This window comes from Podarcis pityusensis (genome assembly GCF_964106645.2).
Source record: "Podarcis pityusensis genome assembly, chromosome: 8".
Taxonomy (NCBI): Eukaryota; Metazoa; Chordata; class Lepidosauria; order Squamata; family Lacertidae; genus Podarcis; species Podarcis pityusensis.
Window position 1 is genome coordinate 32,063,508 of NC_138033.1, and position 27,993 is coordinate 32,091,500.

Sequence of the window (27,993 nt, forward strand, 5' to 3'; positions counted from 1 at the left end):
GTATCTAGAACAGTGGAGTGGGTGAAGCGTTGTGGCAAAGTACAACAGGTACAAAGAGACCAGCAAACATTTTATTTGTCTGTTTATTTGAAGTCTGTAACCTGCTCTTGAGGCAACAGCCTCTCAGAGTGGCTAACGCGTATTAAGAATAACATACGGTAATACAAAATAAAACAGGGGCAACAGGAAGAGATAATAAAAGCTGGAGTACAGTCGCCTGAGGAAATGCAAAGGAACTGAAAGGATGTCAGATCTGGTGCCAGGCAGGCTTCCCTGAAGAGAGCATTCCAAAGTTGTGACAGGGAGGGGGGACAACTCAGAAGGCCCTATCCTGGAACATTCCCATCCCCAAATGTGAGGGCTGGTGGATCTGAGGATACTCAGTAGCCTGTTACTGTCTGCAGCAAAAATGCCTTCTTTTACAAAGCAGTTGGTAGCTGCACAGAACCACCTGCTGACAAGGCAGCCTCTGGCCTTTTGAGAAACTGGCTCTCTCCATCCCATAACAAAAAACCTATGCCAGGTTTCTCTGTGTGAGTCCCTGGAAACTGATGGGTTTATGCGTGTGTATCACTTGCTGAAGGATGCAGGCCTTAAAAATGCAATCAGAAGAGGGGTCAAGCAAGGCCCCTCAGCACAGAGAGAAACGGCGAGAGTTGATGTTCATGCGTGTGACGCCAATGTGCTTGAGGGGTGTGGACAAGAGGAACGCCATCTTGGGTGGGATGTTACACAGCAGGTCAGAGTCCTCTTCACAGCCCTCCAGCTCGAAGGTGGCGTCGTCCAACATCTCCTTGTGTTGGTGACAGGCCTGTTCCACCTTCAGCCGGTGGATCTGAGCACGCAGGCCCATTAGTTGCCGTGCCAACTGGTGATCCAAGGCCTGCATCTCCCGCTGGATAGAAGCAAAGGAATAACCATGAAGCCTGAGAGGCAACACATACACACCCCATAAGAAAATTAAAAGAGCATGGCTGGATCAGAAAAAGGCCATGTCCTGTCCTGAGTCCTGTGGAAGTGTCTTTGAGAGGGTGGTCAGACCCTGAGGAGGAGTGTGAGGAGCTTGGGGAATTGGAGGACCCTGGGGAAGGTGGGGGAACAGGTTCTGAACCCCAAGAGATCTCAAGGAGGGTCCCAGTGGGTTACAGGGTGGAGATCCTCCCTCCCAAGGATGCTCAGGCAAACTCAAAAGTGCCTCCTGTCACCTCCCTCCCAAACACACCCACCATAGCTGATCCAGCCAAGGAGGTGGTTCCTCCCGTTACATAGAAGCTAGGAGCAAATTGGATGCCAAGTCAACAGCCACCCTGCCTCTGTCACCTAGGAGGCTGGCATGCACAAACCTCACTTAGCCAGCCCACCAGAAGGAGCATCTGTTTGCCTGGGACTCCAACTGCTTGCTGTCCAGCTAAATGCTGTGCCCGCCTTGCCCTTCAATGGAAGGTGCAGGAAGTGTGCCACTCGTTGGTTCAGTGTCTTAGGGCCCATCCACACTTTAGCTGAATGTGGACTGTGAACCCCTTGTTCCTCCTTTAATTCTTACATGTCCATGCAGTGTTCTCCTCCAGCTACTGCTGTCCTATAATTTCTCATCCAGAGATTCCCTATGCTTTGGAAATCGAAACAGGACATCAATTTCATAGGGAATATCCAGATTTAGGGAGGAGGACATGTGGGAAGGCAGCAGTTGGAGGAGGGGGAATTAAAGGGGGTGTAAGGGGTTCACAGCCCACATACAGCTGACATCTCTACATTCACAGCAGCCGCTGTAACTCTCCAATGGCATACCCTCCAACCTTAATGAAAATAGGAATGTTCCCATTCCATAATGATAATTTTATTATTTATACCCCACACATCTCACTAGGTTGCCCCAGCCACTCTGGGCAGCTTCCCACAGATGTAAAACACAATAAAACATTAAAAAAACCTTCCCTATACAGGATTGCCTTCAGACAGCTTGAGGGTCAGATAACATTTCTCTGATGATATTAGGGACATCCTAGGGAAAAGTGGGACATTCTGGGATGAAATAAGAGACCGGGATGGCTTCTCTAAATCAGGGATGTCCCTGGAAAATAGGGACACTTGAAGGGTCAGCAATGGTTTGACTTAACCCCCAATCTTCCCTTGTCTCCCGAAGCAGACGGATGACAACAACAACAAGTCTTAAGCCAAAAATAAACACACACACCCCAATTATTATACACTGCTGTCAGGACGAGCCCTACCATGAAGAAAATGAGCCAAGCAGCTGAAGCAAAGTGGTTAGTTTATTTGAATTACTATTGTATATTTTTACTACTAGGAAATGGGAGACACTTGTGGGATTTTCCACCTCAGGTGCCAAAATAACTTGGTGGGCTTGAATTTTAGGGACCCTGGTGTGTCCCTAAACACACACACAATGTTTAATGCTGTTCCTCAAAAAGCAAAATATATTGGGCTGGCCCTGATTGCTGCAGGCGCTACTCTGCCTTCTAGATACTGTAGTTTCATTTATCCGTCTACATATTCTCTATATATTCATTAACTTCCCCCTCTTCCTCCAGCAACACAGAACGGGGTGTGTTCGTTACGTGGTTAAAGATATGCTAGGAAATCATAACTGTCTTACAGCAGTTTACCAAAAGCTCAAGACAAACCTAGCAAATACACTGCGTGAAATGAAAGACAATGCAGGACAGAGTTCAGCTGGTCTTCGTAAGTGTACATTGATCATTGAGTTCACCCGCTCCTCCACTACAGTGCAGCTTTATGATGCTGGGGCTGATGAGAGTTGTAGTCCCAATTATCTAGGTATCAGGTTGAGGAAGGCTGCTGTAGAGGTGGGCTAAAAGTTGGGAAAAAGGGCAACTCCAGTAACTCACTCTACAAACTTTAAGCAGAAATTCGAGACAAAACAGGTACCAAGAAACAGGGACTGTACAGGGAGCACCTACTGGTATGTATCTGGACTGTACTACTTCACTGCCTGAAGCTTTAAATATTTTAGCTAGAACTGAAAAAGACGGTCAGATGCAAGTTGGCCAGTGGAGTGAGCCATGCCATAGAAGACCACTGGGGAGGTCTTGCCAGGACGCAGCCTTTGCAAAGCTTGCGACCACCGGTGGTGGAGGTGCCTCCTCTGCCTCACTGCTCCAGACTTGCCCCTGAGGGCTGGGGCTAGTTGCTCTGGTGCTCACATTTCCCCCAGAAAGGTTGGGAAAATACTCACCAGCTCCATCCTGAGCCACTCCAAGGCATCACCAATGGTGGGGAACCCACAAATGGTCTTCAAAGGGACGTGGGCCTGAGAGTCCTCCCCGGCCGTCTCCCCGCACTGCTTTTCCGGCAGGGTCCTGAGCCCGTTCCGCCAGGAGGGGCTTTGCACACGAGCCTTCCACTCCAGGTAGGAAGGGCGCCGGGTCTGCAGCTTCAGCTTCGCCGTCAAGGCCTTGACGCTGTCCAGGTTCTCTGCCTCCAAGTTCTCCTCCTCTTCCCCAAACTCCTTGAACCTCACCAAAGACATTGCAGAGGTGTGAGGGCAAAGGGCTTTCTTTCCAAGACAGACCGACTCCCTCAGTCACCCACTCGCTCTGTGTCATATGTGTCCGTGCATAGAGGAAAGCTGTTTATTCTTGGAACAATAAAGCCCTGGCAATAAAAGAAAGCAAGCAGGAACTTTAATTATCCAGAGGTTAATGGGAGGCCTTTTCTCTCTCTCTCTTTGGTCCTGACTTATTGTCTCCAACTGGGAGGAGACACCCTGTTCTTTGAAAGGAAGTTTCAATGACATAAAAGACAGCGAGAGTGTAAAGCCATTAATCCCAACAGCACTCCTTCCTTTCCTGACTCTTATGTCAGCAGAGAAAAAGATATGGGTCCTCCACCCAGGTCTGAAAAGGAGCCAAGATCGAAAGGTCACTCCAGAAGATTCAAGGGCATTTTATAGCAAATTGTGCCCTCGTTCAGCTGACATGTCAGTAAAATCAAGGTGAGATAGTGGATTAGCAACATATTCAGATAACTACCCTCCGAAGTCTTATTGTCCCTCTGCATTGTGGCCCTCACCCAGCTTGCTTATGTTTTAATACTCCTTTTAATTACAGCACAACAATTGCAACATATCACCACCTGCTGACCAGTAAGAAAATAGCCACTTGATGCACTTCAGTGCAGCATAGTGTTTGCCAGTGAACTCTAGCACACTTTGAATTACCCATACATTGCAGTCATGCATCATGTGAGAACTAGCAGAGCACAGACACAACCAGCAGCAATTTCTATGATTAGGGGAACAGAGAATGTTGCGTTATTTCTGTTCGGTTCCATGCATTGGCCTCAGAAGCATAGAGGTTCTGACCCAAAGCAAGCGAGCAGAGCAAGATGGGGTGAAGTAGAGCAAGGTCCATGTTCTGGCAAGGCAAAAAGTCTAGAATTCAATAGCACCCTGGACAGCTCTATGCATGGGTCGCATTGGATAAGGAGGAAGAACATAGCCAGATATTGCTCCAGCACCAGTGGACCTCTGGTTGAGCTTTAAATAGGCACTGTGGGTCTCTCTGAGCTGCCAGCTCCACTCTCTGTAGGAAAAGCCTGTTTGTTTAAAGGGGCCCAGTTGGCTCCAATGGTGTGGGGGGAGACTGGGGTTCCTATAGGGCAGGGGTGGGGAATATTTTTTGGCCTGAGGACCACATTCCCTCTTGGCCAATTCTCCAGGGCCCATATGCCAAAGGTTGGTTGTGATCAAAGTGAGCACAGAAACCACATCCATTCACATGCCACACAACACACACACATACAGCACAGCACAGGCACATACATGTATATCCACAGACACACCTTCCTCCCCAGCAATTTGGCTGAGGAAAAAGCATTCTCTGTCCAGCCCTCAAGGTTGGCGGTTTGAATCCCCGTGACAGGGTGAGCTCCCATTGCTCTGTCCCAGTTCCTGCCAACCTAGCAGTTCAAAAGCACACCAGTGCAAGTAGATAAATAGATACTGCTGTGGCAGGAAGGTAAACGGTGTTTCCATGCGCTCTGGTTTCTGTCATGGTGTTCCATTGCACCAGGAGCAATTTAGTCATGCTGGCCACATGACCCAGAAAGCTGTCTGTGGACAAACACCAGCTCCCTCGGCCTAAAAGCGAGATGAGTGGTGCAACCTCATAGTCGCCTTTGACTGGACTTAACCGTCCAGAGGTCCTTTACCTTTTTTCACCTACAGGGTGAGAAGTTTTGCATTGTGCTCCCTGTTCCCAGGTTTGGTGAGGCCACTAAAATTCCAGCACCCAACAGGCATGATATGGACAGGGATGGGCTCTGACGATGCCCACAACTAGTCTCTGCAGAGCCTCTGCAGAGCTCCCTTTAGTCCAGGGGTCAGCAAGGTTTACCTTGCCTGGGCTGGTTCACTCCAGCAGAGATCCCTCTGTGGGTCGGATTGTGTTTGTGTGTGAGTGCCCGCGCCCACAATTTCCAGCATTTGTGTTTGCGCAGATGCGATTTCTGGCGTCGCGGAAGCGAGTCCCCATGCTGTGTTGCACCAGTTTAGTGCAGCGTGTGGGGACTCACTGAGTGGGCAGCTCGGTTCGGGGGTGGCTCGTGGGTCGGTTAAATGACCCCCATTGGCCGCTTGTGGCCCATGGGCCTTAGGTTGCCTACCCCTGCTTTAGTTCCCTTCTGCTGGGCCATAGGGTATTTGGTCAGGTCAAGTTAAGCTGGTGACTTATTTGCTGCTAGAGCACAGCTGCACTGCATTTAAGGTGGAACAGGAAGTCTGGACTGAAGGGACAAAGAAATGGAATGAGAGGTGTGTCCTAAAGCATGGCAGAAAAGGGCCAAGCAGTGTGCTGGTTCCTTCAAAATGTCCAACATTGCACCTTCCAGATGTTTTGCACTACAACTCCCATCATGGGGCCAAAGGTAGTTGCAGTTAGGAGGACCGCTTATTGCGTTGCCAAAAAGAAGGAAAGGCATCACCAAAAAAGTGGGGGGGGTGGTTAATTAAAAATAAAAATTATGCTTGTACGCATAAAATTTGCATATGCTGATTTACACATATGTATGCAAATCTAGAAATAATAGTTAAATTTCCATAGAAGTACAGCACATCTCACCTTAGTGACTTGTGTGCCTGCTCAGTCGGCTGCACTGGGGCTGTGGATGGACAACTCTAAGCACCCTCTCTATTTTCTTATGGCTCCTTATCTTTAAACTGGACTTGGGCGAGACAGCTGTACAAACAGAGGACTGTGCCTTATAAAGGAGGACACCCGGACACCTTAGTTGAGTCCCAAACATCTGAAGGGCACTGAGTTGGCAAAGGCTGATTTTATACAAGCGTGGTTGTACACAGTCTTGCATAGGTTTGCTGCAGCTTCAGATTGATCAGACAGGTCATTCAAGGCACCATATTGAGCACAGTTAAGTCTGCAACCTTCACATTCTGCTAAGGAGCAAGTCCCATTAAACTCAGGGGGATTTACTTCTGAATAGACATGTGCTCTAACCACTACCCCACCCTGGCTCTTTAAATGGTCTTTAAATGGTCTCCTGCCTCTGCCACCATCAGCTAAGGTTACAGCAAGCCTAAAGGCGGTGAAGTTGGGTCTGCTGCCTACAACAGATGGAACAGAGCCTTCAGGCAAGGGGGACTAGGGCATTTCAACCTCCCAGCACAGCATGCAAGAGACTGGAGAATGGCCAGTCTGGAAGGAAGAAACTTCAAAGGGAGAAGGCAAGTTGAAATTCATTGCATTGCAATTCCTCAAGGGGTTCCACCTTATCACTTGTAGACTGAATCGGGACAAAGGATTTTTATCACACTACCTATGCTAATTGACTCTTGGATGCCAGCAACAAGTGGTTTAAGGTCACTGTTAATGCAATTTTCACTGCTCTTTTCTGCATTTCATTTCCCTCTGACCTCACTGTTTACAGTCCACCGCCCTCAAAATGAAGCAACCTAGGATAGGATTTCATGCAGCTGATGAAGTTTATGCCAGAATAAATTTGTTGCATTGGTCTTTAAGGTGCCACAAAGCTCTTTGTTTTTGCAGCAAGAGAAAAGCGCAGGTACCCCTCAGGAGACCAGTGGCCCTGTTTTCAATCTCTAATATGCTGCAGGGGATGAAATCTCAATATTGTTGCATGCTACCCCAATCTCCGAGCTGTGAGATTCCAGGTGCCTACCCAAGATTCGTGTTTCTTTGGGAGAATAAAGCACAGCGGAGACTGTGGTGTCTTCATGATATATGGTTTATTTACACATATATACAACCTGAGCCTACAATGGAGGGGCTCAACGCATGGACACCCCAAGAGGGTCTTGTTTCTACCACAGCCTTGGATTCAAACAGAATCATTCTACTCTGACCCTCTGTCCCGCTTGCTTCCTTTACCAGCCTGCAACCTTTCCCCACCTCTTGGTCAAATCATAGTCCCCCAAAACCCTACTTCAGTCTCTGGCTTTGTCTTCTAACAAACTCAGAACTGGAGGGGCCCCACCAATTTTGCATCTGGCACAGAGCCTTTGTCTTCTTAGTGGCCCATTACCTTTCCTTAGGTCTCTAAACAGCTCATCTCCCAGGCGATTACCTCATGAGGAAACTAGTCTGGCTTATTTATCTTTTTAACACTTTCTGGGTCCAGGGATTAAGTGTCTGGCACCCACAAGCTCATAACAATATATTTGCACAGCATGAGGGTTTTGTTTTGCTTTCTTGCAGGATATTTCAGTAGGAAAGTTAAGGCTCTACTCCATTCCTCTCTTGTCGAAAAGCGTGGATCAAAAGATGGCTTAGCACACCAGCCTGCAGAGCTCTCTCTTCCCCCACGCTGCCAGAGTTTCACTTCCTGTGGTTCTCTGTGTATCTTCAAGCCCCATTTCCCCCACCATCTGCCTGCAGCCCATCAAGGCACCCGGGGGGGGGGGATATTGTGGTAGTTTAATTGCACTGCCAGTTTATCTAACGATCTTCACCCGTCAAGTCCCTTGACAGTGGAAAAAATAAATAAACGGAAAAGAAAACATTATAGCCAGGCTACCTTAAACCCAATATCCTCCCTCTCTCTCTGCTTCTCAGCCTCTCCCACACGGCTATGTGTGCAGTTCCTGTTGCATGCTCTCCTTTTTTTCCTCTCTCTTTCACAATCTAAGAGCCAGCATGCTGGAACTCCTCAGCTATTTTGAGAAGCAAAACAGCTGTTGAAAGGTTTCTCAACAGCAGCAGCAGCAGCAGCAGCAGCAGCAGCAGCAGCAGCAGTTTCCTCCTGCACCCCTCTCTGGCCATGGCACTTCCAGCAGGCCCTGCTCATGATCAGGCTCTGCATCTTGCCCCCCTGCGGTCCTCATCACTAGGAGCTTGACCCCCAACTTCTGCCAAGCAAGATCTCCTGCAGGTTCTGACAGGGCTCTGCTTCCAAATCCAGCTGTCAGGTAAGGGAAGGGGGCCACCCACTGCAGGGAGCACCCCTTTGCTGGCTTTTTAAGAGGCTGTTTTGCTCTGTCTAGGGATGATCCCCAGAACCTCTAGTTAAACGCTCCCAAATGGTAGGGCTGGGAAGATGACCCAGCTGGCCGGAGGAGATGAACTGGCTAGGTGGCTCCAAGGTCTGACTTAAATTCACATAAATCCAGCTAGTGGCCAAGGATCCTTTTATGGCCCTCACTTTAAAAAACGAACACTGGCCCACCTTTCAGGGCTGTGGCTGTTCTAAGGACTGCTGTGATAAATGGTGCAGGCTTAGCACGCATTGTGGACACCCCGATTGAATGCAATCCACCAGTCAGGCTGTCAACTTTTCAGCAGGGCTCTGTAGCTGTGGTTTTAACCCCAGCATATTGTACACCTGTTAGCAGGTGATGCTTATCTTCATTCTGTTAAAAGCTTCGTTAAAAGATGCACTTCAAGCTGCTCTGAAAGGCAAAAGAACAGACCAGGCTGCTCTTCTTTCTTGGTCAGTTGGCAACTCTACCCTTTGCCCACATATGGTGGCATGCCCAGGGATCTAGTGCACCTCTTCCTTTTATTGTCATTGCAGGAACAGGACAGGTGTGCTTGGCCGCCAATCACACATTATGGAAGCCTAATGTATGTATTGCCTTTATGTGAAGAAGAAGGTAGAAATCTGTCTTAAGCAGCATGAGACCATAGGCCCATCTTGCTCAGGATTGCCTATGATGATTGTTGGGGGTTGCAGACAGGGGTCTTTCTTTCCCAGCCATTCTGAGGTTACACCTAGGACCTCCTGCATGTGAAAAGCAGGCCCTGCACCTGGGCAGATTTTGCTCCAAATTTGGGTATCCCATATATTGTCATTTTGGTTTCTTTTTAATGTTCAAAGCGGCTCTCAAAGGAAAGCATTTTAAAAGTCAACAAAATTCCACAACATTATAAGGAAGTTAAATAAATTCATAAACATACGGAGCATTGTTAAATATTACTGTTACTTTTCCATCCTTTCTTCCTGTGCCTTCAAAGCAGAAGCATGGCATGCAAACACATGGAGAGCAAGCCTCACTTAACACAGTAAAGATCAGGGCCCTACCTAGAGATGGAGGGAACAGGCTGCCTCTGTCAGCAGATTTTGGGTGTCATGAAAGGGTAGAAAATGAATTATTAGCATTTGTCTGCCAGGGAAGGGGAAAGATGACTTGTGGGATTGTCTGCTTCAGGTTTCCAAATATTCCAACCAGCCTTGAGGCCTCTTGCAGCTTGAATTGAGGAGTCATTTGCTGCTTTCTTTCAGGCAGCAAAATGTCTTGAGATGGCCCAGGTAAAGGTTCAGAGGGTTGCACTATAGGCAGGTGTAGCCTTTCCTGTGGCTTTATCTCCACGTTGGGATGAGCTACATTTCTTAGTTTCATTTATTTAGCACACTTTTAGCTGTGAGGGCTCTACAGCTCTTCTGGTTTTATTTATACCTTTTTATATCACATCTCAGCCAAGATCACCTGGTTGGGAGCAAGGGAAGCAGGGAGCAATCCCTCCCACCCCCACTAAAGCCAGACTGTGCTGTTCAGGAGGAACCTTGAAGGCCAGAGCTTGAGATAAGGAAATTAAGCAGGTGAGGAGGCTTTTCTCTATTGCTTAATCTCCTGTTGGGAAAGGGAATCACATCTCACATGTTTCTGTATGTTGAGTGGCTGTCAGAGAAGCACGTATCTGGACTGGGGTCACTTTGCATGATTTGTAAATGCCAAACAATGACTTTCAAAACAGTCTTTGGAATGTTTTAGGAATCTGTCTTTGAATTCTTGTTTCGGTTTTGGCACATTAATCCCCCGGAGGCATAGAAATTGTGAAAATGTTAGAAGCAGGCTGTTCCATTTTAGCTGAAATATCTGAGTCAGGCTTCTAGCTGAGGGACGGAGGGGAAAGGACACAGACACACCAGTTTTGCTTCCTCCTTCTTGGAAACAATGTGTTCACCATTTTGTTTTCTTTTTGAATATACCCTTTGAGTCTTATTACTTGAGCAAATTTGCAGGGGTTCGGGAGTCAAGCTGAACAGCAACACTATGGCTTGAACTGCACCCAGACCTTCACCTGAGTAACAAGCCTTGTCTGAATTCCATGTAGATATCTGAGTACAGTGGTACCTCGAGTTACAAACGCCTCAGGTTACAAACTCCACTAACCTGAAAGTGTTACCCCGAGTTGAGAACTTTGCCCCAGGATGAGAACGGAAATCGTGTGCCGACAGCGCAGCGGCAGCAAGAGGCCCCATTAGCGAAAGCACGCCTCTAGTTAAGAAGTTTCAGGATAAGAACGGACCTCCGGAACAAATTAAGTTCGTAACTAAAGGTATCACTGTACTACCATCAACAGAGAAACATGGAACAAAGCATCAGAGAGGCACCTCTCTCTTTCCTTTCCTTTTGCTTCCCTTTCGCAGACTGCTGTGATGTTGCAGCCCCCTGAAAATAAGACAACACAGCGGCCAACTTTCCTCTTCTTTCCATTGCAGGGCTGCTGTGCCTTTTAAGAACAGAAATTCGGCAGCCCATACTTTTCTCATCCGTCTCCCTGCATACCAGGGGAGAGTATCACCTGCTGAATGTCTGCTTGTCGCACAACTGTCCGAATAAAACTGGCAATGGGAAGCCCTCCTGTTTCAAACCAATAGTTCTTATCTTGCGCTTCTTTCTCAAGCTGGGAAGGTGTCCCTTTTGCTGGGTTCTAGCTTACTACTGTCAATCTGTTTTGGTTATTTTATACAACGACTATAAGCCCTTCCAGGTGTGGGAATGTTCAGGGATGCAGGAGAGGATATATTGTTTAATTATATCCTTTCCAACTTGTGTTAACAAGTTCTACAATTTAGCAGAGTAACATTGCCCTTTTTAAACTTGCACAGCGGATAGCGTTTGCCAGGCTTCTATAAGCCTCTAAAATAAGTTTCCTGGTAAATTCCCCTTTATTCCCTCATAAATAGATAGACACAACACAGTCTTGTATAAAAGTATATAAAATAGTTTACTCACATTCTGTTCACAAATGGATCCCAGAAGGCAGACTTATGTTACAAAATATGTACACCTGGAATCTGTCCCATGAAGAGATAGCCCCATTGTCCTCTCTTGGCTGGAAGCATCTTAGAGAGCATCTTAGGCTAAGCAGATGTTGCTTCTTTGACAAATGGAGTCAGAGAGATAGATGGCAGCCTCCTCTGAGGTATTTTGTTACCTGCACAGGTAAGGTCACGCCCACATCTAGTCACATGCAGAGGAAGTCTGTCCCTGCCCAGGAGGAAATAGGAAGTTCCGACTGGCTAGTCCAGACATCCTCTTTTTATGTCCACTCTAGGGATGTTGTATTTGACTGCTCTGTTTCACATCCCACATCAGACGACCCATTTAGTCCTCATTCATCCTGATCAAAAACAGCCTTCCCCAACCAGGTGCTATTCGGATGTTTTTGACTACAACTCCCATCAGCTCCTTACCAAAACTTTTGCTCAGTGTGCATAATCTGTATGTTGGGCAGAAATGCTGAGAATTTGTGTCACATAACTGTATCTGGTCTTCTAAATGCTGTTCTGACTCACCTGCATCCGTCATATCTGTCTGTTCTTCCAACAGGTTCCCCTGGAAGGCCTTTTCTCTTCTTCAGTCAGGTCCACAGGACTTTCTGGAGCAAAACAGACACATTTGCTGTCTGGGCCCAGCCTCTCCCTACCATGGAGTTTGCAGAGTTGATCAAGACCACCAAGGTGGACCATGTGGTGCTGTCACGTCCAGGACTCCCGTCTGTCAAAGGGACACTTTGCATCACCAGTCACCACCTCCTTCTATCTTCCCACCCAGGGGGAAACGGGGAACAGGGCCAGATTGAGCTATGGCTTCTTATTCGCAATGTGGACGCCATTGAGAAAAGGTGACTGTCTCTCCCACATCATACCTCTCCTACCCCCAGCCCCAGCATCACTCGACCCTGTTAAGAATCACTGAGGCTCCATATGCATGAAATCAAAATGCTGTTGCTTTGCTCCCCGGGTTGTGAACTAACCAAACTAAGCCTTACAGAACCTGAGCAAGTCAGAACCCCTTCTATTCCCCCACACCAAGAACAACTTGCAACGGAGCTGCAGTTTTTAAGAGAAGCATTGCTGAGCCTAAACCTGAGCCCAGATTGAGGTCTTGCAAAGTGACCTCAGTGCAAAATATTAGCAAATGATGCAAAGCTCTGGGGAGGGCTGTAGCTCAGTGGCAGGACATCTGCTTGGTGTGCAGAACATCCCAGGTTCAGTTCCCAAAGGACATCTTCAGGCAGGGATGGGAAAGACTCCCTGCCTGAAACCCGGCTGCCAATTGGTGTAGACAATATTGAGTTAGACGGACCAATGGTCTGACTCAGTATAAGGCTGCTTTTTATATTCCTATGTTGTTCCTATCGTGCCCACCTCAGGCTAGTGTCCTGGCTCATGAAGTCACAGACCAATAGAAGCATAGAATTGTATAGTTGTAAGGGACCACAGGGGTCATCTAGTCCAACCCCCACAATGCAGGACGATTTTTCCCAACCTGGGACTTGAACCCCAAACCCTGAGATTAAAAGTCTCATGCTGCACCAACTGAGCTATCCTTTTATGCTTAGCAGTAATATTAGAAGAAAGTGCTTTAGGAACATGGGGAATAAAATCTTCCTCTTCTATAATACTGAATTACTCCTTTCCTCCGCTCTAAGGTCCAGTTGCCACCTTTTACCCTGGCTGTGCTCCTCTGCTCTTTTAACAGCAGCCTAATGTGTGGACATGGGTGGGACGCGGGTGGCGCTGTGGGTTAAACCACAGAGCCTAGGACTTGCCGATCAGAAGGTTGGCGGTTCGAATCCCCGCGACAGGGTGAGCTCCCATTGCTCGGTCCCTGCTCCTGCCAACCTAGCAGTTCAAAAGCACGTCAAAGTGCAAGTAGATAAATAGGTACTGCTCTGGCGGGAAGGTAAACGGCATTTCCGTGCGCTGCTCTGGTTTGCCAGAAGTGGCTTAGTCATGTTGGCCACATGACCCGGAAGCTGTATGCCGGCTCCCTCAGCCAATAAAGCAAGATGAGCGCCACAACCCCAGAGTCGGTCACGACTGAGTCGGTCCCTTTACCTTTACCTTTAATGTGTGGACACTGAGCATGTGCTGTTTGAACCAAGTGCTGGCAAAAGAGCCTTGCCCCCCTAATGTCTTCATCTCAGGCTGCTGTGAAAGGCAGAAGAGCAGGGCTGGGAGAGAAAGGCTGGTAACCCTGCTGGCTTGGCAAGAAGATGCTGGGCCGTCTACCTTGCCAAATGACCCCCAAATGACCCCCACATTTGGCTTCTTGTCAGATGAGGATCAAACCAGCAACCGCCGCCCAGACCACCAACCTCTTGCATGCACCTGTGGCACAATGCTAACCTCTCCTCTTTCCTTCCTGTGACTCCCCAGCGTTCAGAATCTAAGTTGGTATCAAAGCGCCCGGACTAACGGCTCCCCCACAGAAACCAGGTTCGCCTTTTAACTCCATTTCAAGCTGCAAGGCATGGCCGCAGCTTAGAGGCTTAGTGTTTGTCTGCTCCTCAGCTTGCGCTGCTTGCCAAACTGGTGTGGGGCCTGAAGCAGTCCTGGGCCCCACATTTCCAGAAGACCCGCCTCATGCCTGGAAGATGCCTGCCATTATTTTCTTGAACCCTGTTTGTACAGGGAGAAATACGTACAAGTTATCCTGCCCTTGATTTCTGCACCTACAGCCAGGGCGGAGGGGGGGAGGGGGGATTGTGCAAAGTGGGTGATAGCCCAGGAAGGCATAATCTGAAGCAGAGCTCCCCAGGGCTCAGCCTCAGGAAATGTGGAAGAATCACAATGTGTCTCTGAGCATGTGCAGTGTGCCCATCCCTCACCTCTAAGTATCCACGGCCCGGCCATTCCCACCACCTGAGTTATTTAATGCTGATTTTATTTATTTTTAAATTTATTTTATTTTATTTATGTTACTGTTTTGAGAGGACACGTGGCGGGCAGGTGTGGAGAACTCCCTGGTCCTGAAAGGGGTAACTGTGCCCCTGAAGGACCAGGTGCGCAGCCTGGGAGTCATTTTGGACTCTCAGCAGTCCATGGAGGCGCAGTTCAATTCTGTGTCCAGGGCAGCTGTCTACCTGCTCCATCTGGTATGCAGGCTGAGACCCTACCTGCCCGCTGACTGTCTCACCAGAGTGGTGCATGCTCTGGTTATGTCCTGCTTGGAATACTGCAATTCACTCTAAGTGGGGCTACCTTTGAAGGTGACCTGGATACTGCAACTAATCCAGAATGTGGCAGCTAGACTGGTGACTGGGAGTGGCCGCTGAGACCATATAACACCGGTCCTGAAAGACCTACATTGGCTCCCAGTATGTTTCCGAGCACAATTCGAAGTGCTTGTGCTGACCCTTAAAGCCCTAAACGGCCTTGGTCCAGTATACCTGAAGGAGCGTCTCTACCCCTGTCGTTCTGCCCAGACACTGAGGTCCAGCTCCGAGGGCCTTCTGGTGGTTCCAGCACTGTGAGGTTACAGGGAACCAGGCAGAGGGCCTTCTCAGTAGTGGTGCCCGCTATGTGGAACGCCCTCCCCTCAGATGTCAAGGAAATAAACAACTAGCTGACTTTTAGAAGACATCTGAAGGCAGCTGCCAAGAGTGGCTGAGGAAACCCAGCCAGATGGGCAGGGTATAAATAAATATTATTATTATTATTATTATTATTATTATTATTATTAATTTTAACACTGATTTTAACATTGTATTTTGCTGTAACCTGCCCTGGGACCCTGTGGAGAAGGGTGGGCAAGAACTTGTAGTAGTAGCAATAATAATAATAATAATAATAATAATAATAATAATAATAATGGAGGCTACCTCAATTAGAGGAGAATCCTTCCATCTGCAGACAGCATAGGAGGTTGCCTTATCCTGAGTCATACAGCTGCTCCATTTAGCTCAGTATTGTTTAGGACAGCCCACATGGCACCCTCCAGTTGCTGTTGGCTTAATGTAGATTCGAAAAGACATTTCTGCTCTTTGAGCCAGCTCTCCCCTCTCTGCTTTGCTTTCTGTCGTTCGCAGCAGGCTGCTCATGTGACTTCCTGCCCATCTCAAACCCAGAGTGTGCGGCTGATTGGGATTGTGGCCAAAGGCCTCCACATCCGCAGAGAAGTTCGGGGGGGGGGAGGAAAGTGTCTCTGGATCTTCCCCTATTTACTGCCCTTTTATTTCATTTCCCCCTGCAGGCTTGCAAACGCTTCGGGCACCATCACGCTCAAATGCAAAGACTTGAAAATTCTGCAGCTGGAGATTCCTGGGATGGAGGAGTGTCTTAATATTGCCAGCTCCATTGAGGTGAACAACATGCCCATCCCATGTAGCTTTATCTGAACTTGGATGTAGATAAATGCCCTCTGAACATGCGCAGAGTGCCTGTCATTGCCACAGCCAGCCCACAAATTCCTTGGAAAAAGGTAGCAGGGATGGTCCCTTCTGCCTCTGCACCCCCTCTATAACTGTCAACTTTCCCCCTTTTTAAAGGGAAATTCCCTTATTCCGAATAGGATTCCTCGCAAGAAAAGGGGAAAGTTGACAACTATGACCCCCTCCAATGGTAGATTAAATTACCTTGGCCTTTGAGGGAAGGAAAAGCACTTTGTAGCAGCTCAAAATGACAACTAGAGGGTAGGATGAGTAACTGAGGTTCCCCTTCTCTCCCCCAAATCATAACAGGAAGGCAAAGACATAACTTAAATTCTGGTTCTATTTAAAAAAAATCGGTAAGTGTGGAGGGTCCAAGTTGAGCCTGTGAGTGTCAGTACCTGAATCTAGACTGCTATGGTGGCCCGCAGCCAGCATTCCTGACCTGGGGTTGCTAGCTTGAGTGGCCTACTCTCTCGACCAGCCAAAGGGGCAGGAGGCTTTGCTAGACCAGACCTATCCCCTCCAGAAAAGCAGATCTCGCTGGTGCATTTGTATGCATGATGTACACCAGCCTTCTTCAACCAGGTGCTCTCCAGATGTATTGGACTACAACTCCCATCAACCCCTGCTAACACAGTGGTTGTGTTTGTAGCCAGAAATATCTGGAAGTGCTGACTTGGGCTGACCTGCCATTCAAAACATCTGCAGGGCCCTAGGCACACACACACACACGGGTCCAGTGCACGTCACTATAAACCATAGTTAATGGTTAGTCATGCATGCACTAAGCTGGGCTGTTGTGCACTTCCCCAGTCACACTTAGGAGAAACAAATGATCCCTGGCTTAGCGTAGTTTCAGTCCCAAACTATAATCAGTAATCCAAGAACAAATGATTTCACTGTTGAATAGCTCTTACCACTTATAATAAACTACTCTCTTCTTGTAATTTGGATCCTTTGTTTCAGATCCTTCCCTCTGGAGCAGCAGAAAACAAGCTTGCTCCATCTTCCATGGGACAGCCCTTCAGATATTTGAAGATACCATATTTTTTCATGTATAACACGCCCCTGTCTATAACATGACCCCCTATTTTGGGGGACTCAAAGTTAAGAATAGGGGAGGGGATTGACCAGAATTGTTGAGCTTTTTGTGGGGGGAGTTGCTCAGAGTTGTTGAGTTTTTTTGGGGGGGGGGATGGATGCCCACACTTGTTTAGCTTGGGCGGGGAGGGGGGGAGATTGCCGGAAATTACTCACCATAATGACTGGCCCAGACGATAGCACACGTCGTGGAAGCCAACTGTCGCCTCCCGGTTGCCGCTAGCAGCAGCAAATCGTATTCATGATTGGCGCACCAGCAGCCAATCAACAGCGACCCTTGACGCAGCCAACAAACAGGCGTGGCTACAACCAATTGCCAATCACCCCTCAGCACTACCCATGTATAAGACGACCCCAAATTTTTAACATGGTTTTGGGGTAAAAAAACAACAACCTAGTCTTATACATGGAAAAATACGGTATTTGACAACCTCTCAGTTGTCTCTTCTGCAGGCTAAACATACCCAACTCCCACAGATTAGGGATCAGCAACAGCTTGCCCTCTGCCCAAAATTCAGCCTCATGAACAATGCAGGGAGCCAACCCAAAAGGGAAAAGAGAAACCAAGGCAATGGGATTTGTCTGAAGGCTATTCTGCCCAGGGTTGGGAGAATTGACTTGCACCCCACCATTCTCTGTCTCCTTTGTCAGCCTGGGTCTCTGGTGAGGCCAGTTGCCGACCAGCCTGCAGCTGCAACTATCTTCTACCCCCCCCCCAAAAAAAGGAAGCAAAAACTAATGAAGTGCCGCAGTATTGCCAATCAACACATTTCCCCCATCTTTATAACAGCAACTTTTATTTATTGGATTTCTTCCAGGGAACTCAGGGCAGCCTATGTTGCTTTCCCCAGCCCACAACCCTTTTTATTCCCAGAACATATGAGAAGCTCCAGGTCACTGACTCATGGCCACGCGTCAGAATTGGAACCCAGGTTCCGTCTGATGCTGTGACCACAAAGGACCCCGTTGATAGGAAAGGGGGAAACTTGCACCTCCCAGGCACATACCTGAGTCGCTCCCATGCAGGCGGGGGGCGGGGCAGCTTTGCCTTACAAACACTGGCCTTAGAACATGGGTAGGCAAACTGAGGCCCAGGGGCCGGATCTGGCCCAATCGCCTTCTAAATCTGGCCCGCGGACGGTCCAGGAATCAGCATGTTTTTACATGAGTAGAATGTGTCCTTTTATTTCAAATGCATCTCTGGGTTATTTGTGGGGCACAGGAATTCGTTCATGATTATTTTTTTCAAAATATAGCCCAGCCCCCCACAAGGTCTGAGGGACAATGGACAGGCCCCCTGCTGAAAAAACTTGCTGACCCCTGCCTTAGAAGCACCCAGAACTGACCGGGGGGTGTTGCAAGACTGGCTGCAGGAGGGGCTGGCTTGCATCCCGCAGGCAGCACAGAAAGGCTCTCTGGCTCTTTGGCAAGAGTTGCTGCTGGCCTGTTTATTTGTTCATCACTAACCCGCTAGCAAAGGCAGCCTCTGTTCACCTCGGGATTTCCTTGTTGGAAGGCAAACAATACGGAGAGGTGGAAAAGCATGAAAAAGATCCAAGTTATTTTTCCACATCAGGCACCATTAACCCTTCCAGAGGGGTGTCCCTGAGCAGCAAGGCAGTGATGGCAGGAAAGGTCATCACTTCCCCAGGATCCAGTTCTGAGAAGCCAGAGCTGCGCATGCAGTACAATTCAGAATGTCATGCGAGATGCACTCAAGGCCACCAATGCTGCCTTGACTGCTCAACGACATACAGTTGCATGGGCAATGCAAAACACTAACGCCCAGACACACACCCCAGTATTATTATTTTGCAGTATCTCCCTCTCTGGCTTCTGGGATGCTTGCCCATATGGTTTCAAGCATCTCTTTGCAGCCATAAGGACTATAATATCTTCTTCTTTTTTTTAGAGTAAAAGCTGGCACCCTGATGCATCAGCCCAGCCTTGCTCTATCGTTAACAGCACCAAACAGAAAAAGGGTGGGGAAATAGCCTGCAAGATAAAGAGAGGGTGCTTTGGTGCAGGAGAACACACACATCCATCTGACAATTTTACCTGCACAAACTCTTGGCTGCTGCAACTCATGAAGCTCAGGGCTTTCAAATTATTATTATTTCTAAAATTTATATACCGCTTGATTGTTTAGAAACCCTCAAAGCAGTTTACAAAAATAATTCTAGACACTGGAGATGTTTTAAGTCTGTGCCGCTCCCTCTTCCCCATGGTTGGCAGACCCAGAGCCCCTTAAGCAGGTTGTTTAGGTAAGTGGCAGCGGCGAGGTGTGTGGGGGCGCTGCTGGTTCAAAAAGACACAATTTGTCTTGACCAGCCTTCACCAACCCGGTGCCATCTACATGTTTTGGACTACAACTCCCATGAGCCTCATGCTGGCTGGGGCCGATGGGAGCTGCAATCTGAAACATCTGGAGGCCCCCAGACTGGTGAAGGCTAAGTGTGGGGAAAGCTCCTGGGGATGATCCACCGCCCTTGTTCTCTTGCAGGCCCTCTCCTCCGTGGAGTCAGTGATGATGACGTACCCCTTCTTCTACAGACCCCAGAACATGAAGCTGGAAGACGGGTGGGGGCTGCACCACCTTGAGGAATTCTACCAGCAAATAGCTGCAGATGTGAGTCACGAGGGTCTGTGGTTTTGCAGAGGCAGAGAAAAGCAGGGGTGATGGCTGGGGGGGGCAACTTTCCTCCCCTCCATGTCCAAAGGAGCAGCACCCCTTCACTCCCTGCCAGCCTTGCAGTTAGTGTGGACCACAAGCCATATTGCCCAGAGCACACACACACCATTCACCCTGGCACCCATCAAAATGTCTCCTCTTCCCCTAGGGCATGGCAAGCAATCCCACCCGATAGCCAACTCTTGACCCTGAACTGCCTCCTCCCCATATCCCATAAAGGGTGGTGTGGTGGGACATTTAGTCCCTGGAGGGGACACCCAACTGGATGACAGCATCAAAAGAAACAGTATTCTACTTGCCACTGGACTTGACAATTTCCAGATAAAATTTCCTTTTTTTTTCAAATTTCCTTTTCATTTTACACTTGAAACAATAACATTTCAAATAAAAGAAACACACAATTAATATTGACTTCCCTTCACCACCACCCCTTCCATGGTGCATTTTATTACTTTCTTTTCCATTACTTAATTCTAACTTCTCCCTATATCTTATTTTCTACTTGACACTGGACCTGACAATTTCCGAATAAAACCTCCATTTCAAAAAATGACCAGCTATATAGAATCTACCTTAAAAATTGTATATAATCATTTATTTTATCTACATAGGATTAAACCCGATTAAATGTAACTTTTTTTTAAGGCTGCTATTATAACAAGGGGTCCTCCAACTTAACTGCCCTGATCCTTTCCTTTGGCCTAAAGTTTCACTGCAGTTTAAAGAAAACCACACCACGCACACACACAGATACACCAACCTGCCACTGTGGGGCTTGGCGGACACACACCAAAGACAAGGGGGAGGCTGAGGGAGGAGCTCAGTGCCAAACAATTGGGCTGCTTCTGGCTGAAGGAGAGCAGTTCCAGACCTCTGCCTTGCAGGCTACGAGAAACAATCTGACGTTGACCCACTTCCCAGACAGGTGCCTGGAGGCTCAGCTACGTCAATGAGGATTTTGGGGCCTGCTCCAGCTACCCACCCGTTGTCATCGTGCCAACCAAAGTGGAGGAGGGAGCCCTGAGAGAGAGTGCCCGCTTCCGTCACGGGGGACGATTCCCCATCCTCAGCTATTACCACAAAAAGAATGGGACTGTGAGTCCAGTGTCTCTTTCCTGTACCCATCTTCCCACAGACAACCCACTCCTAGTTTCTTGTGTTATTCTGCGGTGGCGAGTGGGGGCGGCGGAGCTTCAGAAAACAAGCTTGCCTGTTTTGTCTGAAGCTGAGCAAGTTATGCAAAAAAAAAGCATGTCATTTGGTAAATTAGTAAGCTGCCCTTTGGAGCAAAAATTAGGCAAGAAATGGTGCAATGTGAACTTGCATAACTGATGCACAGTTGTAATCTGTCATGCAGTTACATTAGGAAGCTCCCTTGCCATGAGCCAGACCACTGGTCCACTAGTGAAAATAGTCCTCTGCTCAATTATGGTCTGGGAAAGAATACAGGAAGGGAGCCTGATGCAAAGTCTAGCCAGCTCAGCAGCTCTCTGGGGTTTCAGACAGGGGTGCCCTTTCCCAGCCCCATCAGAGGACTGAACCTGGACCTTTTGCATGAAAGCAAAAGGACTATCCTCTTTAAAAAGATACTGTGGCATTTGAAAAGGTTCAGAAAAGGGCAACCCAAATGATCAAGGAGGGGATGGAGAGCCTGCCCTGTGGAGAAAGGTTGCAGCGGGTGGGACTTTTCAGTAAGAGGCGACACGGTAGGAATTTATATAATTCTGCATGGTATGGAGAAAGTGGGAAGAGAAAAACTCCCCCCCCCCTCTCATAACACTAGAACTTGCGAAGTTGAATGTGAGAAGATTTAGGACAGATAAAGGAAACTCCTTCAAGCAGCTATGGAGCTATGGAACACACTCCCTCAGGAAGGCAGTGAGGGCCACCAACTTGGCTGGGCAAATTCATGGAGGTCATGGCTATCAATGGCTACTAGCCATCATGGCTGTGCTCTGCCTCCACAGCCAGAGGCAGAAATGCTTCTAAATACCAGTTCCTGGAAACCGCAGAAGGGCTGACACTGGTCAGCCACTGTGAGAACAAGATGCCGGGCTAGATGGGCCAACAGGCTCTTCTTCTGCACTTTACTACTGAGCTAGAGCCGCCCCTGTTGCAAAGGATATTATTATCATTATTACCACCTCATGGAATTTATACACCACTTGATTGTAAAAGCAAAACAAAATCAGAGTCGTTCACAAAAAATAAAATAAAATCATCAATGAGAAAAATTAACAGCAATAATTTAAGACTTCCAGAAAGCTAAAACAGCAACAGACTAAAAACAGATGAGAAAAGATTGACTCCCTTGGCCCCTATGGCAGTGTTCCTGCAGGGATTTGCAACGGCCGCTGCAGGGCAAGAGAGCAGAAAAGAACTGCTCCAGTGCCGCCACAGAAGCCCCCTCGCCCCCACTATCCTTTTCATGTTGCTTTGGCAGGTGATGCTCCGCAGCAGCCAACCGCTGGTGGGGCCCAACCGGAAGCGCTGCCGGAAGGATGAACTGCTGCTGCACGCTGTGCTGGCAGGTGGGGACCGCGGCTTTGTCCTGGAGACCAGGTCAGCGCAGGCAGCCAAGCAGGCAAAGATGCTGGGGGGAGGCACAGAGCACCGGAGCGCCTATCCTGGTTGGAAGAGATTTCACCGGCCTCTGGAGAGGTGAGCATGCCCTCTGGGCCCCAGAAATGAAATGGGGCAGTAGTTAATCAGAGCTCAACCGTCTAGCTGAGTGGGTGGCTTTGGGCTGGTGACCGTCTCTCTCAGTCTAACCTACCTCCCAGGGTGGTTGTGAGGATAAAACAGGGAATGGGGAACCACATTTGTATAAACTCCCTGCAGGAAAGGTGCGGTATGAATGTGAGAAATAAAATAACAAGCAGGGCATACCAGGGCACAAATGGAATGAAAAACCGATTTTGAAAGAAAAGTCGATTTTAAAAGAAAAAGTCCAAGAGAAGGGAAGAGATTGATGTTCTTCTTAAAGTGCAAAGGAGAATAAGCAGAGCCGGGTGTGGTCTGTGCTTATGTGGCTCTGTCTACTTTGCAGGCATCACCTGGTTTACAGGTAATTTCTTCTGCTGAGATAGTACAGGAAATATCACTGATGATGGGCCTGGGATCAAATTACATTTCTCCAGGTCCCAGGCTAATTTCTTTTTTATTCTTTCAGATCAACAATTTAAAAAATACGATTTCAACAGTACCTACCCCCTCAAAGCTCCATCTATAACCAAACAAGTTAATAGCTCAAAAAGTAAAAGGCAGCTATGTTGGTCCTTAATTCTCCTCCTGCCTCAAATTCATGAAAAAACCTGATTGCCATTTGCTCCGATTCAGCAGCAGAGCACAGGTTTTCCTAGGGAAAGTGCAGAGACAAAAAACAACAATACTCAGACATGGAGCTTTAAAAACACGGCAAAAAGGGAAGTAGGGATGAGCAGAGGCATCCATCCTCCAATTGTGGAAGGAGAATGTAGCTTTCATGGCTAGTAGCCACCGAATGGCTTATCCCCCACATGTTGACCAAGTCTCCTTCTCTCTCTCTCTTTGCTCCTTTCCTGCCAACCCCCCCCCCAGGGGTCGTCCCCTCCAAGAGAGCTTCATCAAGCTGGTGGAGGCTTGCAATGACCCATCCCACAACATGGACCGCTGGCTGAGCAAGCTTGAAGCCTCCAAATGGCTGTATCACGTCAAGGAAGCCTTGAGCACCGCCTGCCTTGCGGCCCAGTGCATGGACAGGTACTGATGCAGGCGGGGAGACCCAGACACCTCCCTCTCTCCCATCCTCTGCAGCAGGCTGAGGCGACAGGGGCTCAGGTGAACTCTGCAGAGGCAGGCGGAGAATAGACTAGAAAGGGGGATTAGAAAGGAGGGGTGAGAAGACGGGAGGAAAGGTCCCTCAAGTAGGACCACATTTCTGTTGGACTGGGCAGGGTGGTGCCAAGCTACTGAGCATTCTGCGGCTTGCTTACAGGGAGGAGGCCTGCGTCCTGGTACATGGAGCCGAAGGAACGGACACGACCTTGCTGGTGACAGCCCTTGCCCAGGTCATCCTGGATCCCAACTGCAGGACACTCGCCGGGTTCCAGGGGCTGCTGGAACGGGAGTGGATACAGGTACCTGCGCTGGGTGGGGCTTCAAGTGCCAGGGCTCAGTCCGAAGGGTGCCCTGCTGCCCTGCATCTTCAGATCCTATGGGATTATCCTCCGCACACCCTTTATCTCTGGCTTTACGTACTGACTCTCATTATAAACCAGCCTTTTCCACAAAGGATAAGGCAACCATTAGCTCCTAATTGTGAAGGCTGTACGGTAGCCTTGAGCAGATCTTTCTATATGGTGGATCTTTGCCAGGTCAGTCTACAACTCCCATCAGCCCCAGACAGCATGGCTGTATGATGCTGGGGTTGATGGGAACTGGGCCGTGTTAGCAGGGCCTGGTGGGAGTTGTAGTCTAAAATTATCTGGAGTCCACCAGATTGGTGAAGGCTGCTAAAAGCCATTCAACCAAGCCTGTGTGCTAGAGGTATGTGTGGCCATCACACACATGTACATTAATGTGTGCATGTGATTGTGCATGCAGACAGGAGGCCATAAGGACTAGCTACCCCCTTTTTATCTTCCCACCTGCCCACTGCTCCTTGCTCCTCCTCTCCTCCCAGGCTGGGCATCCGTTCTGCCTCCGCTGCGCCCACTCAGCCTACTCCCACGTCCGTCTCAAGCATGAGGCACCCACCTTCCTCCTCTTCCTTGACTGCGTCTGGCAACTGGGGCACCAGTTTCCCTTATCACTGGAGTTCAACGAGGGCTTCCTCTTGGCGCTCTTCGAGCACAGCTACGCGTCTCCCTATGGCACCTTCCTGTGCAACAACGAGAAAGAAAGGTGAGGCAAAAGTTGGGAGAGCGATACTGAGACTAGAGGCAAAGAGGCTCGGCAGCAGGGCGGGCATCAAACAGCTTGACCAGGTCTTCAAAATGTCTTCCAATGATTTGAACTGGGAATTTGAGCTTTCATAGGCAGCTGCCCTATAGAGTCAGATCACTGGCTCATCTAACTCGGTCCTCTCTACACCAGAGGTGGGGAACTGGATCCAGCCAGCCAGCCAGATCCTTAAATCTCCATCAACATGCTCGTGGACAGGATCCCAGTGATTGTCAGGGCTTCAAACCATAGAGCTGAGAGCTGATGGTTGGTTTCCTGTGCCCTGGGCTTTGCTGGCCTGCAAGCCCCTCTTTGGCCCAGTGGCATCCTTATTTTTATAGGGGCAGGTGGGCAAGGCTTGGTCGAAATGGCCACACAGGCCAAATGGGGGAGGCCTGGCAGGCCTACTATGACCGGCAGCAGCTTGCCACAGTTTCAGGCAGGGGTCTTGCCCAGCTGTGCCTTGAGATGCCATTGACTGAACAGGGGACCATCTACATGCAAAGTAGATCTTCTGCCACTAAGCTATGGCCCCGCACTGCCAGAAGGTAAACAGGTGTCCTGCTCCTGAACTGTGACTCCTCCAATCTAATGGCAGTCAGGGCTAGGAGAAAAATTGATGGCAACAGCTCAAGTGTTCACAGCAAGCTCACACAATCAAGAGGCCATGGGACATTCCAATGCAACTCTTGCATTGTTACTGGCTCTTATAAATTACAGCGCCACATGGTGGAGGTGAAGAGCAGGAAAGGCAGCACTTCTGCACCATGGTAAAGGTAAAGGGACCCTGACCATTAGGTTCAGTCGTGACCGACTCTGGGGTTGCGGTGCTCATCTTGCTTTATTGGCCAAGGGAGCTGGCGTACAGCTTCCAGCTCATGTGGCCAGCATGACTAAGCCGCTTCTGGCGAACCAGAGCAGCGCACGGAAACGCCGTTTACCTGCCCTCCGGAGTGGTACCTATTATCTACTCGCACTTGGACATGCTTTTGAACTGCTAGGTTGGCAGGAGCAGGGCCCGAGCAACGGGAGCTCACCCCGTCACGGGGATTTGAACCACCGACTTTCTGAGCGGCAAGTCCTAGGCTCTATGGTTTAGACCACAGCGCCACCCACGTCCTGCACCATGGTAGGTGCCCCTAAAAAGAACTATCCCTGTGCAGGTTGAGTGATTATATAAATCCAGACACACACAAACACAAATGCAGAGGCTGGTGCTCTTGCTTGCATTGTCCCCCAACCCCACCTACACCTCTGCCAACCATTCCAGCCCCATCCTTCCCTTTACATCTCCCCCAAACCCCCATCCTCACACAGCTCCTGTGTCCCACCACCCCTGCTTTATTCAAACCTCTGCTGTTGTTTAAAACCACCATTTTTAAACCTGCCTATTCTTTTGCTCCCCTCTCCCATCCTGGCCTCATGCAAAACCAGGTTTGTAGTGTGGCACTACAAATCCTCTAATGGAGACTGTGTGGTGACACCCTTACATTTTTATGTGTATAGGAGAGAGCGACAGGCAAAGAGAACACACACACACACACACAATCTACTTTCACAGGGAAATGTCACCATCAGGTGAGAAATTGCCACCGTGCTTTCATGGTTACTCGTTCTTACGGATGCAACCCCCACTCTGTGGTGAAACAGAGATGCAGCCACAAGATGGGAGGGGCACCCAAAAGCTAGAAGTACAAAACAGCTTATGCACATCCGATTGCAGTTGCTCACATCAGCTCTCTCTATTGTCAAGATCTCAGGATTCATTGTCATTGTGGATCTCAGGATAGGATTGGGGAACTCGTGGCCATCTTTCATTCTCTATCACTGGCCACATTGGCTGTTGGTGGGAACCACAAGGTCTCCCTCCTTGCCCTAACAGGAGTGCTCAAGTTTCTGGTTCAGACCCTCCCAGGCAGCCAGACCTTCCCTCCAGGGTTCCGCTCCTATCCCCAAACTGCAGGGTAGTTCAACATGTGCAGCACCTGTGTATTATATTATTAAGCACTTCTCCACATTCTAGCATAGCCTTTACCAACAAGGTTTCTTCCAGAGGTTGGTGAAGACTGCTCTAGCTCAGACCTACCCCGCAAGAGGGCCTAAAATGTCACCATCTCCCCCTGCAGGAAGCTCTGTGAAGTGAAGGAGAAGACGCACTCACTCTGGCCCTGGCTGAACAGCAAAGGGGAGGAGTTCCTAAATCCGCTCTATGCACACAACCCCTTGGTTATCTGGCCATCGGTGGAGCCCCAAAGTTTGCTTCTCTGGCAAGGTAGGATAGATAAGCCCATTCTCTCTCAAAATAGGGACATCAATTTGCTTTATTTGGACTCTGTGGTCTGTAACCAAACCCAAGCCCCCCACCATATCAGGACAGAATTATGAGAGGAATTCAATATAGCACTAAAACAAATGTTTCATCAGCACAAGCATTTCTGGTTACATGATGGAAAAACCTCCTCTCTCCTTCCCCCAACTTGTTTTGAAGCATAGAGGGAGTAGGGGAAGGCCCATTGCACTAGCAGGAACCCAGTGAGGGCAAATTTTCAGTCTTCTTGAGGACTTGAAACTTTATTTTTTTTAAAAAAAAACCCATCATTTTGTGTGGACAACTTGGGGGGGGGGGTTCCTTTTAAAGAAACTTTAATTAACTTTAGCCATTTCTCTTATACATTGGGGCTTCAAAGAACATTTCATTTTAGTCCTTTGCAATTGTGGTGCAATCAAATTGTCAGTTTAACCTTTTATTGCATAATTTCACTGACTGATTCGGATTATGCTACAACATGCCCATTTGGGATATCCAAATACCTTTCCTATTCCTTCAGCTGCGGCATTTTACTCGATATTCCTCTTCCAGACTATTACTGTTATGGTAATACTGCTACCATCCCAATCAAAGCAAGAGCCCAGAGTCGAAGGGGAGTAGAAGAGGAAATATCTTTAATTACTACTTTTTCAACCTGCTGTATATGGGGATATAGATATTAATCTAACAATTTCCTACAGGCTTATTCCTCCGCTGGGTCCGCTCATCCCACCATCTAGATGACGCATGGGGAGAAATTCAGAAAATAGTGAAGTCCACACAGGAAGACTGAGTGGGATGGCACTAAAGCAGACTGCAGCACAAGCCATTTCAAAAGCAGAAACCAAAGAACTGGGTAGGAAAAGATCAGCCACAGCCTGGTTTCTGCTGTGCTGGAAACCAGCAAGCACAGAGCTATCAAGGAGAGTAACCATGTTGTGAACCCAGCCCTTGTGTGTGAGAGATTTGTAAATAGGAGAATTTCCCCACTGGATACAGAGCTGGTCACTAAAGTCTGACAATTAAAAGACACTTCATGTTGGACTACACAAGTTGCCAGAACTTTGTGT

The 27,993-nt window shown here is 48.5% G+C and overlaps 2 protein-coding genes across 7 annotated transcripts; one reads left to right on the forward strand and one right to left on the reverse strand.

The window, feature by feature from the left end:
* Positions 1–65: 65 nt before the first annotated feature.
* Positions 66–17,328, reverse strand: FAM167B (family with sequence similarity 167 member B). 5 transcript variants are annotated; one of them, XM_081019659.1, is made up of 5 exons: positions 17,157–17,182; positions 12,037–12,119; positions 8,680–8,902; positions 3,218–3,636; positions 66–895 (listed from the first exon to the last, which is right to left on the reverse strand). In XM_081019659.1, the coding sequence occupies exons 4-5, from the start codon at positions 3,509–3,511 to the stop codon at positions 632–634; spliced, it is 558 nt and encodes a 185-aa protein (XP_080875785.1). In that variant the 5' UTR covers positions 3,512–3,636; positions 8,680–8,902; positions 12,037–12,119; positions 17,157–17,182; the 3' UTR covers positions 66–631. The 5 variants fall into 5 exon arrangements, with proteins under 5 accessions (XP_080875785.1, XP_080875787.1, XP_080875786.1 ...); XM_081019661.1 differs by lacking the exon at positions 8,680–8,902 and having other exon boundaries at positions 17,157–17,200; XM_081019660.1 differs by lacking the exon at positions 17,157–17,182 and having other exon boundaries at positions 12,037–12,144.
* LOC308484663 (myotubularin-related protein 9-like) lies at positions 12,155–27,975 on the forward strand. Of its 2 annotated transcripts, XM_081019614.1 has the most exons (11): positions 12,155–12,365; positions 13,906–13,965; positions 15,722–15,830; positions 19,504–19,629; positions 20,614–20,787; positions 22,136–22,353; positions 23,272–23,433; positions 23,669–23,810; positions 24,356–24,576; positions 26,742–26,887; positions 27,625–27,975. In XM_081019614.1, exons 1-11 carry the CDS (start codon positions 12,169–12,171, stop codon positions 27,714–27,716), a joined length of 1,647 nt encoding a protein of 548 aa, XP_080875740.1. In that variant the 5' UTR covers positions 12,155–12,168; the 3' UTR covers positions 27,717–27,975. The 2 variants fall into 2 exon arrangements, with proteins under 2 accessions (XP_080875740.1, XP_080875741.1); XM_081019615.1 differs by lacking the exon at positions 13,906–13,965.
* Positions 27,976–27,993: the final 18 nt, after the last annotated feature.

Coding starts and splice junctions, on each gene's coding strand:
- LOC308484663 (XM_081019614.1), top strand. CDS start 12,169: ATGGAGTTTGCAGAGTTGATCAAGACCACCAAGGTGGACCATGTGGTG. Junction 20,788..22,135: donor ACCACAAAAAGAATGGGACT/GTGAGTCCAGTG, acceptor TTGCTTTGGCAG/GTGATGCTCCGCAGCAGCCA. Junction 24,577..26,741: donor TGCAACAACGAGAAAGAAAG/GTGAGGCAAAAG, acceptor CTCCCCCTGCAG/GAAGCTCTGTGAAGTGAAGG.
- FAM167B (XM_081019663.1), bottom strand. CDS start 3,511: ATGTCTTTGGTGAGGTTCAAGGAGTTTGGGGAAGAGGAGGAGAACTTG. Junction 896..3,217: donor AGTGGCTCAGGATGGAGCTG/GTGAGTATTTTC, acceptor GCTTCTATCCAG/CGGGAGATGCAGGCCTTGGA.